We start from the raw sequence: 13719 nt of genomic DNA, 5'->3' as shown, positions 1-13719 counted from the left end.
TAATAAAAAAACAATAACATTTTAGCCTCACAGAGCAAACATTTTTTAAAGGAACAGTTCAGTGTGAAAATAAAAACTGGGTAAATAGATAGGCTGTGCAAAATAAAAAAAATCTTTCTAATATAGTTATTTAGCCAAAAATTTAATGTATAAAGGCTGGAGTGACTGGATGTGTAACATAATAGCCAGAACACTACTTTCTGCTTTGCAGCTCTCTAACTCTGAGTTAGTCAGCGACTTGAAGGGAGGCCACATGGGACATAAATGTTCAATGAGTTTGCAATTGATCCTCAGCATTCAGCTCAGATTCAAAAGCAACAGATATGACCCATGTGCCCCCCCCTCAAGTCTCTGATTGGTTACTGCCTGGTAACCAATCAGTGGAAACCAAGAGAGCTGAAAAGCAGGAAGTAGTGTTCTGGCTATTATGTTAGCCATAAGCTTCCAGGGTCGAAGCGGAAGAAGAGGAAGTCAAATAATTCAAAGTTTAAAAAAAAATTAAATGAAGACCAACTGAAAAGTTGCTAACAATTCTATAACATACTAAAAGTGAACAATGCCTTTCAATGTCTTCCATGTCCATGTACGATATAGAACCTGAGGTGAGATCCACTGTCACTATTGTAATGTTAGAGGGGGGTGCATCATTTTGATTTTCAGGAATATTAGGGGCCTTGGACATGCTGCAGTGGTGAGCAATGTAACCCTCTTGCAAAAGTGACGTTAATAAGTAAGGTAGAAACTATGGAATTTCCCTGGTACATTGCCATCAGGATGCCTAGGAGCCCATGGTCTATACAGATGCTATATAATGATGCTATATATAATGATGCTATATATAATAATGCTATATAATGATGCTATATAATGATGCTTCAGGAGACCTTTGCATTATCTACCATATAGAGACCTGTGGGCCTTTGCCTAGGGCAGTGATCCCCAACCAGTAGCTCGTGAGCAACATGTTGCTCTCCAACTCCTTGGATGTTGCTCCCAGTGGCCTCAAAGCAGGTGCAGGCGTGGAGGCAAGTTTTTGTTAAAAAACCAGGTGTACAGCCAAGCAGAGACTTAATGTAGGTTGAAAATCCACATAGGGGCTACCAAATGGCAATCACAGCACTAATTTGGCACCCCAAGAACATTTTTTATGCTAGTGTTGCTCCCCAACTCCTTTTACTTCTGAATGTTGCTCACGGCTTCAAAAGGTTGGGGATCCCTGGCCTAGGGTGTCCGTTTCAGTGGGGCAGACCACAGGTGCATACATGGTAAATGGGATCTGTTGTCTGGAAACCCATTATCCAGAAAGCTCCGAATTATGGAATGGTCATCTCCCATAGACTCCATTTTATCCAAATAATCCACACTTTTAAAGATGATTTCCTTTTTCTCTGTAATAATAAAACACTACCTTGTACCTGATCCCAAACTGAGATATAATTGATCCCTATTGGAAGAAAACCCAGCCTATTGGGTTTATTTAATGTTTACATGATTTTCTAGTAGACTTAAGGTCTGAAGATCCAAATTACAGAAAGATCCGTTATCCGGAAAACCCCAGGTCCTTAGCATTTTGGATAACAGGTCCCATACCTGTACTAAAAAAAGTTCCCAAATTCTGTCACCCGATACTTGGTGCTAAATCTGATGGCAGAGTCGAGAGGGTGGGGTACTGGTTTTCCCAACGACTGGTACATGTGCAGGACAGGCCGAAGCATATGCCAACCATGGGAGAAGGGAGTGGGCTCAGAAATAAGTACAGCCCTGACAACATCCAAAATACAAATGGTGCTGCTGTGCTGGATGGTTCAGCTCCCCTAAGACACTGCTGAATGGGCAGAGAGATCAATGTTCCAGAGCAACCCCATCTGTAAGGATGGAAAGAGAAGTTTAATGTAGTTGGCAGTGGGGCACAGCTACAAATCCCTGCTACTAAACACCTGCAATAGCTGAGCTGGCACTACATGCCCACTGTCCTGCATGAGAAGCACATGGCACTGTGTATACAATATAAGGAGTTCATGATTAAAATGCAGAGCTGGGTTTGTGTGTGCGCCCGGCACAGTCTCGTTGTATTCCCAGTCACATGCACAATACTTTTCCTGCTCTTTAGAAAATCACTTTGTTTTTCAGTTTTGGGCTTTTTTCTTCACCAGCATCTGGTGTCCAAGCTGTTGCTCCTTCACGGGAGAGGGGGGCATGGCCCAAAGTCTTGTCTCCTTCGTATGCCAAACACTGCTCAGAATTAAGCAGCATAAAATAGAATCAGAATTAAGCAGCCCTTGCTGGGAAGGAATAGAGTCAGCCAAACACAAGGAAGGTGAGCTGGGCACTTTCCCCTAGGGCTGAATTCTTTACTTGTTGTCCCAGGCTTCCCAGCAGACATCCACCTGGGTCAAAACATGGAGTCCGAAAAAGGAAGAACCGAGGCTTCACTATCACTAATAACGTGTAACAGTCATAGTATTCCTGGGTCACCCCACCCCACCCAGGGAAACATTAAAGGGCACCTGTTGGGCAAAAATATTATCCCCCACCAAAGGTGTGGTCTAATAGAGCTTGGACTCTGGTTGGGGGTAACTGTGTGTTTTTGTTTTTAAATTGCCCCCCTGCCAGCACCAGGCAACCTGCACTATGAGGGAGCTCCCGGTTTGATGGCCATGTTGGGGCACACGCATGCGCATAATGAGCAAATGCACCAACGTATTTATTATACGCATGCGCTATGTATGACATGGCCACTCCAACCAGGAGCTCCTTCCCGATGCGAATGTCCTAGTGCTGGCTGGCAAAAAAAAAACACTACCGTTACCCCCAACTGGAGTGCAGGCTCTATTAGCCCACACCTTTGGTGGGGGATAATATTTTTGCCCAACAGGTGCCCTTTTAGCAGGGGATGTCCAAGCCATAGGGGATGATAATAATATGGGCCCCTACATTTGTAACACTGTTATGAGCTGAGGGGGCCCAGAAAAAAGGTTGAACCTCATGGGGAGGGGCTAAGAAAGGTCTGGTTTCCACTGTTCAAGACTATCTGCAATTATCATTAATAATTTTAATGGATTTCACCGGGTACAGAGTGCTGGCAGATAATGGAGCAAATTCCCATCTTATTCTCAGAGGAAACTCAGAATGATTACATTTTTTCTCATGTGTCGAGATCTCAATTCGAACACTACAAAAGCTGAGTTTCTCATTACAAAAACTCTGAAATGCTGCCCTTCAGGGAACTAGTGGTGGCTTTTTGCCTTCCCTGGTAAAGTGCCACCTGAGCAAAAGTTCTTAAAGAGGTTGTTCAACGTAGAAACACTTTTTCAATTCAATTGTTTTCAGATTGTCCACCAGAAATAAAGACTTTTTCAATTGATTGACCATTTCTATTTGTGACTATTTGAATGTTTGTTTGTATGATAACTGGATGTGTGTATGGAAATTTTGAAATGTTTGAAATGTGAGTGAAATAATGTGTTGAATGTAGTTTGGTGAAAACGGCACTAGGTGGCAACAAAGGATTAAGTGTAATATTTACCTCCACCACTAGAGGGAACTAGAGGAACCAGTGGGAGTGGTTTTGTTTCCTGCAGGTGCAGATAGTTAGGTTTCTTAAGTCCAGGCACTAGGTGCCTTAGCCAGACAGGGCTAGATTAGCACGAGTAGCTGGTACCCCAACAAGGAGGCAGAGGCTTAGAAGCCGTGGTTCGACCACAGATGGGGCGCAGTGTGAGTGCAGGACAGTGTGGACAGTGTGAAGAAATTTCTACCCGGAAAGGCCAGAGGAGGCACTGGCACGGTGTCAGGCTGGCTGAAGGAGGAAGGTGGCACAATAGAAATTTCCTATCTGGCAGTGATGGGCAAATTTCTCCCGCTCACACCATCGTGAAAAAAATCGTGAAAATCAAGTGACGCCCACTTCCAATTTTGGAAATTTTCGGAAATTCGTTGCGAATTAGTGACAGTCTAATTTAATCGCCCATCATTACTATCTGGTGCTAAGTGGAGGGACGTCGTCCGCACGTCGGACTGCTTGACCACTGGGTGGTGCATAAAAATCCTTGGCTTTTGTTCGCAAGTCCAGTAATATGTTGGGATTGTACTTGGCAAATCTGTAAGCCACAAGAAGAAAAATTGGACCCACTTGTAATTGTAAGGAAAGTGAGTACTGCTGTACTAAACCAATAAAAAAAATATTTGTTCAAGTTTCACTTGTGTGTACTGTGCCTTTAAGAGTCGGACGGGCCCTTACATGCAGGGTTGGACTGGGGGGCCCGGGCCCACTGGGACTGCTGTCCATGGCCCCCCATCCCCCTACTCCGATGCGCCTCCTGGCGCATGCCCATGGAGGCGCTCATGCGCGAACGCCATCACGCGCATTCGCTGACTGCGCGGCTTGGGGCTCATGCACTGACGGCGCTGAGGGGTCTTCCGGAGAAGGGGTCTGGCCTGGTGGGTGCCCATGAGGGTCGGGGCCCACCGGGTTTTTTCCCGGTGTCCCGCCGGGCCAGTCCGACACCGCTTACATGCTTTAAGCAAATCCAGGTTGGGAACAAGTTTTTCCCGGAGAGCTCAGCTCACAGGACAAGCACTGCCTTCCCCATATACTATTTTATTACTTTGTTTACCTTCAAACCTTAAGCTCTTTATTGGCAGCTGCCTGGCTGGCCTGCATGGGTTACACTGTGTGGGGGGTGCCTGCAGGGTGGTACTCATCAGCCCAAGATGGACATCTGCCTCTCTGAATAGAGTAGGAAAGGGCAGCTATTCACATGCTAATGAGGATCTGTATATATAGCTAGAGCGGGAAAAGAAGACTCAGAGAAAGAAAGGGCTCCAAAGAGAGTAAAAGCAATATATGAGTGTAGCCATACTGGGGGGAGAGAGGGGACATCATACAGCTGCAAGTGACAGCAAGAGTGACCATGTCTGGGCCGGGCAGGAGCCACCTCAAACCCTGCAGTGCCAACGAGGAAAGGAAGGTAAGAGCTGCAGCTACCCACTCTGGTGCCAGGGAGGAGAGGGGACTTTGGAATTTATATATACCTATATACAGTATAGCAGCTGATCTCTCTTTGGGGAGAATCCCCCTAAATCTTCATCACACACACACAGCTCATAGCTACAGACTGACATACATGAGAGTGCAGCACATGCCGGTGGGCACATATACTCTATTACGTCATAAAAACGAAATGAAACTGCCCATTATTGCTCAAGGGCAGCACCTTGTACTAATCTCATGCTTGATACCCCTAAATTTCTGTACAATATATTCAGAAATGAGCACTGGAGCTTAACATAAAAACATTAGTAGTGCATGGGAAGGTGCAGCAGTTATACTTGCATTTGTATTTATGAGTTGGCACTGCCATACTGCTTGCCTCTGCTGAGACATTCTCTATTCAGCCATAGAGCTCTACCTGATTATGTCAAAGGCAGAAGTAGCCATGGATTAATCAGAGGGAAACAGTATGGCAGATCACACCTGTAAAGCAATAACACAGGTAATACCTACAATAGCTATGAACTCATGTAACCTCTCTATACTGTATTTAAAGAGACAGTAACTTGTAGCTTCTGGTTGTACAAAAAAATAAGCTAGCCACACATTTGATCCCAACATCATGTACCCAAATCGTTAAGCCCGTTCATCCTTATGGATAGACATAATGCACTAATTGAGACTGTGCGGTCTCTTGGCCAGACTTCTCATGACATTAGGGAGGTGTGGCCTTTTTCATATCCTGTTAGCCAGGGACCTCCCACATAATCTGATTGGGCATTTCCACTGACACTGACAGGACCTTCAGTCTAGCGTGTGTAGGATTCCATGGGAATGCACACTGGCCAATCCAAACCTCCACAAATATTTAGGCGGTGCTGCCATACAAATTCCACCCCTTTATTAAATGAGATCAGCTTTTGTGAAATAAAGGATTATTAAGGCCCTCCTATTACCTGCTCCAACCACCTGGTATGTCCATAGGGTGCCATTAAGTGTGAGACCCTGGCAAAGGACAAGGCCAAATCAACAGGTTATAATAGTTTGTAATTCAAGAAGAATTCAATTATAAGTTATGGAAATATGTGGCTGAATACATTTACAATAGCTAAGCCCTATTGTAATTAAACAAGCTAATTGCTGGCTGGTACATTATTCCCTGACTTTATTCTTATCTAAACCATATGTGTCTGCTAATGTAACCACCATGATTCTTCCTAGTGTGTGTGTCGTAACTGATGACAGTTGCTCTTGGGCCTGGCACCCTTGGGGCTCTATAAGGAGGGCATTTGATTGACTGCATATTCCCTTTCTTTAACAGGGTTTTTCACCTTTAAATTAACTTTTAGTATGTTATAGAATGACCAATTCTAAGCAACTTTGCAATTGGCCTTTTTTTCTTTTCTATAGTTTTTGAATGATTTGCCTTCTTCTTTATACTCTTTCCAGCTTTCAAATGGGGGTCACTGACCCCAACTAAAAAAAAACAAAAAAACTCTGTAAGGCTACAAATGTATTGTCATTGCTACTTTTTAATTCTCATCTTTTTATCCAGGCCTCTCCTATTCATATTCCAGTCTCTTATTCAAGTCAAAGTTGGACCTTAACAACCAAATAGCTGAAATTGCAAACTGGAAAGCCGCTGAATAAAAAGCTAAATAACTCAAAAACCATAAATAATAAAAAATGAAAACCAATTGCAAATTGTCTCCGAAAATCACTCTCTACATCATACTAAAAGATAATTAAAAGGTGAAAACCCCTTTAACATTGAACCTAGAAGTACAATGCAGTGCCACCGAGAGTTCTGAAAAGCACCAACTAAATTTATAGTTGCCATATTTTCCAAAAGGGAGTAACCCCTTGACTCAACACATCCTCACATACAGTATCAATTCTGGCAGTCACCCCCTCAACCTTGAACAGTCAGCTGACTTCTAAACTGTCATTACATTATCTTTAGCCAATCATATTCCAAGTGATAACATGCCCATACCTTAGAATAGGAACACAGGCTCGGACACAATATTCAAGCCTATGTCTTTTGCCTCCTGCTGCCCAAATTAACATTATGTCTGGCAAAGTCTGTCACTTAATCACACCCATTCTATCGATTTTAAGCAGCATCAGCCTTTCTTTGTAGGGATGAGCAGGTGTCCCTTTAACAATGCAGTTTATGTAAGACTTTGTGCCCAGTCAGCCCCCCTGGACGCAGTAGCGGAAGAACTTTGTACCCCCTGCTGTTACATTCCTTTCATTATCCATGGATCAGTATGTTACTGGGCTAAAAAAAAAAATAAGGGCAATTAGAAGCTGGAAACACTTAATGGAATACAAAGGGCCATGAGTGTTTTTTGTATGTCTGACACATTGTTGTCCTGTCTCTGCATTGTCCCCTTACAAGTCTCTATTCTCTTTCCCTTTGCAGCTCAGAAAGCCTCTCATTGAACGCAAGAGAAGAGAGAGAATCAACACTTGCCTGGAGCAGCTGAAGGAGACGGTGATCAAGGCATTCCATCTAGATGTAAGTCATGGCACTGGGACTTGGCAAGGGGGGGAGATGGCAATTATGGGCCATTACATCATGGAAATAATTAGTGACATGAGGTTAGAAAACATCTTATTGATATGATGTGCTTTACATCAGCAATTGTGTCTAAGCATCACTGTGATATTCTTGGACACTTCCTCGGGCTGATGTAAATGAGACTAATCCAAGTTTGGGCATGGTGGTTTCCGAATTATAATTATCCTCTGTTTTACAGCAATCCAAGTTAGAGAAAGCCGACATCCTTGAAATGACAGTCAGACACCTTCAGAACATCCAGACAAGCAGGAGCGCAGGTAAGGGAATTCAGAAAATCCAGCGCAGACGCTCAAACCCACCCAGCTAAGGTCTGTGACCAGGGGTGTAACTGGCAACTGCAGAGGAAGCAGACCCTGGGGCTGCAGGGGGGCCCAGGAGGTATAGGGGGCCCCATGAGGCCCTATTTAATGAGCAATTTCAATATATGTTGGTAAAACTGGACAACCTCTGGATATTTTGGGGCCCTAAAATAAATTTGCTGTGGGGCCCAGTAACATCTATTTACACCACTGTCTGTGACAGTCAGGTACCATAACAGGTGCATATTTGAGACAGAAGGTGTAACCAGTAGGAACCGCCAAACATTGGCTTTTAATATTATTACTGCTAACTGCCGATTGGTTAATTAGGGAACCCCATAGTAAAATTACTGCAGCTCCCCCCATCCTAAATTACAATAAATTCTTTAGGCAAATAACACAATGGCGACCATGAACTTTAAAGAGCAACTAAAGCCCATGGCAAAGTTAAAGGAGAGCTAAACCCTAAAAATAAATATAGGTTAAAAATGGCATATTTTATACACTGCACTTCAGTGCTGTGGGGGTCAAGAAATTCTCGACCCACCCCTGACCCTAACCCGCCCCCTCCCAACCCACGCCTGGCCCGCTGTTCCCCCTCTATTTATAGACCCATCCTGCAGTGACATCACAAAAGGAGTGGGGCAGGCGCTAGTCTATAAATGTAGGCGTTGGAAGCTGGTAGTGCTAGGTTGTGGGCAGGGAGAGCAGGAGAAGAGCTCAACCCGGACCCGGAGATTTTTTTTTTTGCTGTAGCCGGTCTGAACCCGCGGGTTTCGTGGGTTTTGGGCCGGCCCACGCATCACTACTGCACTTGTTGCACCAGCCTAAAGTTTCAGCTTGTCAATAGCAGCAATGATCCAGGACTTCAAACTTGTCACAGGGGGTCACCATCTTGGAAAGTGTCTGCTCTGAGCAGCTGTTGAGAAGCTAAGCTTAAAGGTCTAGCAAATTATCAGAAAATGAGGTTTGTCTGTAATATAAACTGATGCTACAGGGCTGATTATTAAATTCTGATGCTAATTGCACTGGTTTCTGTGCTGCCATGTAGTAATTATCTGTATTAATTACTAATCAGCCTTATATAGTGACATTACTATTCTATGTATACTGTATATTGTGAGTGGGTCCCTAAGCTCAGTAAGTGACAGCAGCACAGAGCATGTGCAGTGAATCAACAGAAAAGAAAATGGGGAGCTACTGGGGCATCTTCAGAGACACAGATATTTACTGCTAAAGGACTGGTACAGAAGCCCAAACCATGATGCACAACATTTCTAGCTACTTCTTTAGTTAGGCTTTAGTTCTCCTTTAAGCCATAGACATTAAGAATCACAACTTTAAAGGATAAGTAAACCTTAAAGCAATATAATATAAAATCACTTAGGGTGCTTTTCGAAGCACTTTTGACATCTTCATTAATTATCATTTTTCAGTTTCATAGCTATTTTAAGTATATGAGTTTTATAGCTTCAGAAGGAAAACAGAGAGGTGCTCTGGGAAGGTATGACTCATTTGACTGTATAATTACAGAAACTAACCAGCAGGTGGCACTTTTGCTAAAAAAATTCTTTATACGAGCAGTTCATAAAAACGTAAATAGCTCTGAAACTGAAAAAATAGATAAATAATGTAAATTGCAAAAGTGCTTAGAAAAGCACCCTGGGTAGTCTTACATTCAATTTGTTCCTTAACAAGTTTGCAAAAAAAGGATCTTTGGCAAATGATCAGCTCACAACAGGGGTCATGCTGACAGGTTGGGGAGAATTGTAGACATGGTTAGATGCAGAGCTCATCTTACACCTGCCTGAGAGAACCTGGATGATCATGACTAGATATTGGTGAGAAAGGCTGACTTTTTGACAGTTAAGTTGCCAACTTACTCTGAGTCTGCAGCCAATTTTGGCCTGAGTAGAGGCAGTTTTAGAGTCAATGTAGTAACACTGGCTGTTATATGAGCCAGCAGTAATGTCAGATGGGACTGTTGTGGTGGGATCACACGTTTTTATTATATGGCTGCTGTACCTATGCTCTTATACATTAACCCTCCAACATGGGTTCCCAGACCCGGACTGGCAATCTGTGGGTTCTGGCAAATGCCAGAGTGACTGCAGTAAGAGCCGTAGAAAGTCCCTATTTAGTGGGCTGGTGGGGGATTTTTGGGCCTCTGTGTACTTGTAATGCCAGGGCCTGTTTTGACTCTTAGTCCAGACCTGTGGGTTCCTTATACTGTCTGTGAACTTTAGGTGCCTGTTTTATATGATCGCTAAGGCATAAGGCACAGCTAACATACATGTATCTAGTTATTGTTTAATGAGCCATTGCAGTGCTGGCAGCTGGCAAAGACAGTCCAGGATATCACAGCTGGTATAAAGCCTTTAACTCCCTTTGTAAAGCATTAACAACATAAGCCTAATCCACTTATTTGCAGGTCTTATATAACCTGTTTGTGAGCGCATGCTCATTGCACTAAATGCAGTTTTAATTACCTAGAGATAATGGTGACTATGTGCTGAGGGGCAACAGCAAAATGCACATACAACAGAGCCTATACAATAATTTACACTAATTATTCCAAATAAATAAAATGTTTTTATTAGCATAGCTTTGTGCACAACCACCACCCAAGTATTTAGTATGTAGAGCATATAACTCCCATTATAGCGATATTAGAAGTCATCACAGAATTCCATGACCAATTAAAGGCACAAAGCTGCAGGTCAAGTGATCCATTATGTAAGGGTACCTTGTCTCTTATGATTGCACAATAAAGAGGTTGTTCACCTTTAAATGAACTTATGATGTAGAGAATGATATTCTGATACAATTTGCAATTGGGTTTCATTTTTTATTATTTGTGGTTTTTGAGTTATTTAGGTTTTTATTCAGCGGCTCTCGGGTTTGAAATTTCAGCAATCCAGTTGCGAGGGTCCAAATTACCCTAGCAACCATGCATTGATTTGTATAAGAAACTGGAATACGAATAGGAGAGGCCTGAAAGAAAGCAGGGTGATAAAAAGTAGCAATAACAACAAATGTGTATGTAGCCTTAAAGAGCATTTGCTTTTTTTGATGGGGTCAGAGACCCCCATCTGAAAGCTGGAAAGAGTCCGAAGAAGAAGTTATACCATTCAAAAACTATAAAGAAGAAAAAAAGAAAGTCATTTGAAAAGTTGCTTAGAATTAGCCACTCTATAACATACTATAAGTAAATTTAAAGGTGACCCCCAACCCTTTAGCAGGAGCCTGCATGGGAAAGATATAGATCTGGATGGAGACTGTACGATCATCAGTGACATTTTGATATAGAAGGTGGGAGATACATTATATTTTATCCAATATGCGAAGCTCATAACATGACTCCATTGGCTCTTGGTAATAAAGTGGTTCTGAGATTATACTTTCCTCTCTGCAACCTGTATTCTGTGTATTCTCCCAACAGGTGAAGCTTCCCGGGGGGTGGATGCTCAGCAGAGGTTCAGCACGGGATATATTCAGTGTATGCATGAGTTACACAGCCTGCTGCTCACATGCGACTGGATGGATCCAGCCTTGGGGGCCCGTCTGCTCAACCATCTCCTTAAATCTCTCCCCCGGCCGGAGGGCAGAAAGGCAGAGCTCGTACAAGATTATGAGGTTGACACTTCTTTGCCTGTTGAATATGAAGCAGAGAAAACCTCTGTCCCCCTCCACAGTGATGTAGTGCCAGGGCCAACACAATGCCCTCTCCTGAGATCCTTACACATGTGGAGACCATGGTGACACCTTAGGGAGTTGTGCACAGCAGCAGAGACCCTGTGTCCTTTCTGTGTTGTTATTCTTTATACCAGCATCTCCTCATTCTCTCTGCCCCCCTTTCCAATCCTTAACGTACCCTAAAGCAGAGAGTTGTTCCATGTGATTAGACTGGGTATAAGAGCAGAGAGGGAACCTGCTGTCAGTCCTAGATTGTCTATAAATATATGTATCTTATAGATATGATATGCTTTGTATAACACGTTGGGGCACTCACCCCATTAGGTGTACTAAAGACCAGGCGCTTCAGTGCCGACTTTGTAGCCTGCATTGTAGAAGGCCTACCCACTATTTATTGCAGATATTTACTAATATAACTATTCTATTTTCTACTGTCGGATTATTTACATCTTTTTTAATAAAAAATTCTGTATAATATGGCAGTTTCTCCTTGTACATAACCTACAATGATTTCACTGCTAATAGCAGCCGAATGTTAGCAGGAATAACACACATTGGGGTTTATTTATCAAAGAGTGAAGTTAGAGATCGCCACAGTCCTCAAGTGAAATTCCACCACTCTCCATTCATTTAAATGGGATTTTAAAAGAGTATTTATCAATGGGTGAAAGTAAAAGTTCACCCTTTGATAAATACGCCTTTCAAAATCCCATAGAAATGAATGGAGAGTGGCGGAAATTTCACTTAAGAGGACTGTGGCAATCGTTAACTTCACTCTTTGATAAATATACCCCCGTTGTCCGTCCCAGCACGGAATGAGGGGCCCTAGTCCAGATCATTATTCCTCCTCAACCAAACAGGTGGCATTATACATTGAGGCATTTTCCTGGCTCCTGCCAAACCTAGACTCGGCAATCTAACATTAATGCATTTTCACTGTTCCAGCCGCTGCTTTCCATTAAATAAATTGCCAATAAAAAATGCTCCAAATGAATGGTGCGTGTGTAAGTGCAACATAAGGCATTAGAATTAGCAACCTTCTCTTCTATAGTTTGGAATACAGCGCCATCTGGTGGTTGTTATGAATTCTGGCTAAAAGGACCATTCTTCATCTGTTTTATCTTCTAAATATAAAAAAGGACAGTTACAATTTACTTTGAATCCTGCCTGCCATTATCTTGTGTGGGTACAGGATGGCTCCGTGTGCTCCATTCTTTTTCTTTCAGGATGAATATGGTGTCTGCAGTCGGCATCACTGGGATAGGTTTGTAGTTTCCCCAATGTCAGTCCCTTCCAGGCGTCTAAACTGGCACGTTATTCAGACACAAAAGTTAGGGAGCCCCAGCCAGTGCTGTCATCAGTAATCATGACCCCCACCATTACACTATAACCCCAGATCCCACCCACTCCAGCACAAACAGTGACCTATAAATCTCACCTCCTGCAGTATTCCCTGATGGTGGCATCTAGGGCATTATAATGTATTATTTTAATAGTGCCAGAGTGTTACAAACCACATGCCTTTAATTTGATTAGACTAACTAGCCCTGAATGGAACAAAACTAGCCCTGAATGGAACTGCCCCCCACAGCAGGTAGTTTGGGGGCAGATATTGGTCTTTGGTCGCCCCTCTCTCTGTCTCTGTAGTTCAAGGTCCTTGGGGACAGGGTCCAATCAATGACAGTACAATAAAAGATTATGGATAATATTCTACAACTTGGAAAAAAAAGATCTGAACCCTACACATGATCTGGCCTGCAACGTGGTGAGCCAAATGTGGCTAATGATCAGATCATAGGCACTAGCTGTTTACTGCAATGTTTGGTTTTGAAGTGTGAGAGGAAACAGGTGACCCAGAGGAAACCCATTCAAACACAGGGAGAACATACAAGTGCTTGAAGCGCATTGGCTGGAATTAAACTCAGGTACCCAGCACTGCTACGCAGCAATAATAACCACTAGTGAACACTTCCCATGCATCTATTACTTCATGTATTATGGCAGCCAAAATATGGGCCAAAAAACCCCACTTGTATGTATAAACTTTATAATGCGTGCACTTTGTTTTTATAAGCCTTGAGGAAGTCTGCACTGGCTGACAAAACACACCGGGTCACACAGGAGTGCATGGAGGGAATCCGCAG

The 13719-nt window shown here is 43.0% G+C and overlaps 1 protein-coding gene across 1 annotated transcript; it reads left to right on the top strand.

Annotated features, from left to right (window-relative positions):
* The first annotated feature begins 4431 nt into the window (after nt 1-4431).
* Nucleotides 4432-12052, top strand: hes6.2.L (hes family bHLH transcription factor 6 L homeolog). The gene is made up of 4 exons (XM_018263923.2): nt 4432-4970; nt 7422-7517; nt 7759-7837; nt 11322-12052. The coding sequence occupies exons 1-4, from the start codon at nt 4914-4916 to the stop codon at nt 11639-11641; spliced, it is 552 nt and encodes a 183-aa protein (XP_018119412.1). The 5' UTR covers nt 4432-4913; the 3' UTR covers nt 11642-12052.
* The last annotated feature ends 1667 nt before the right edge of the window (nt 12053-13719 follow it).

This window comes from Xenopus laevis, chromosome 5L (assembly GCF_017654675.1).
Source record: "Xenopus laevis strain J_2021 chromosome 5L, Xenopus_laevis_v10.1, whole genome shotgun sequence".
NCBI classification, from domain to species: Eukaryota; Metazoa; Chordata; class Amphibia; order Anura; family Pipidae; genus Xenopus; species Xenopus laevis.
This window is presented reverse-complemented; position numbering and strand designations above follow the sequence as displayed.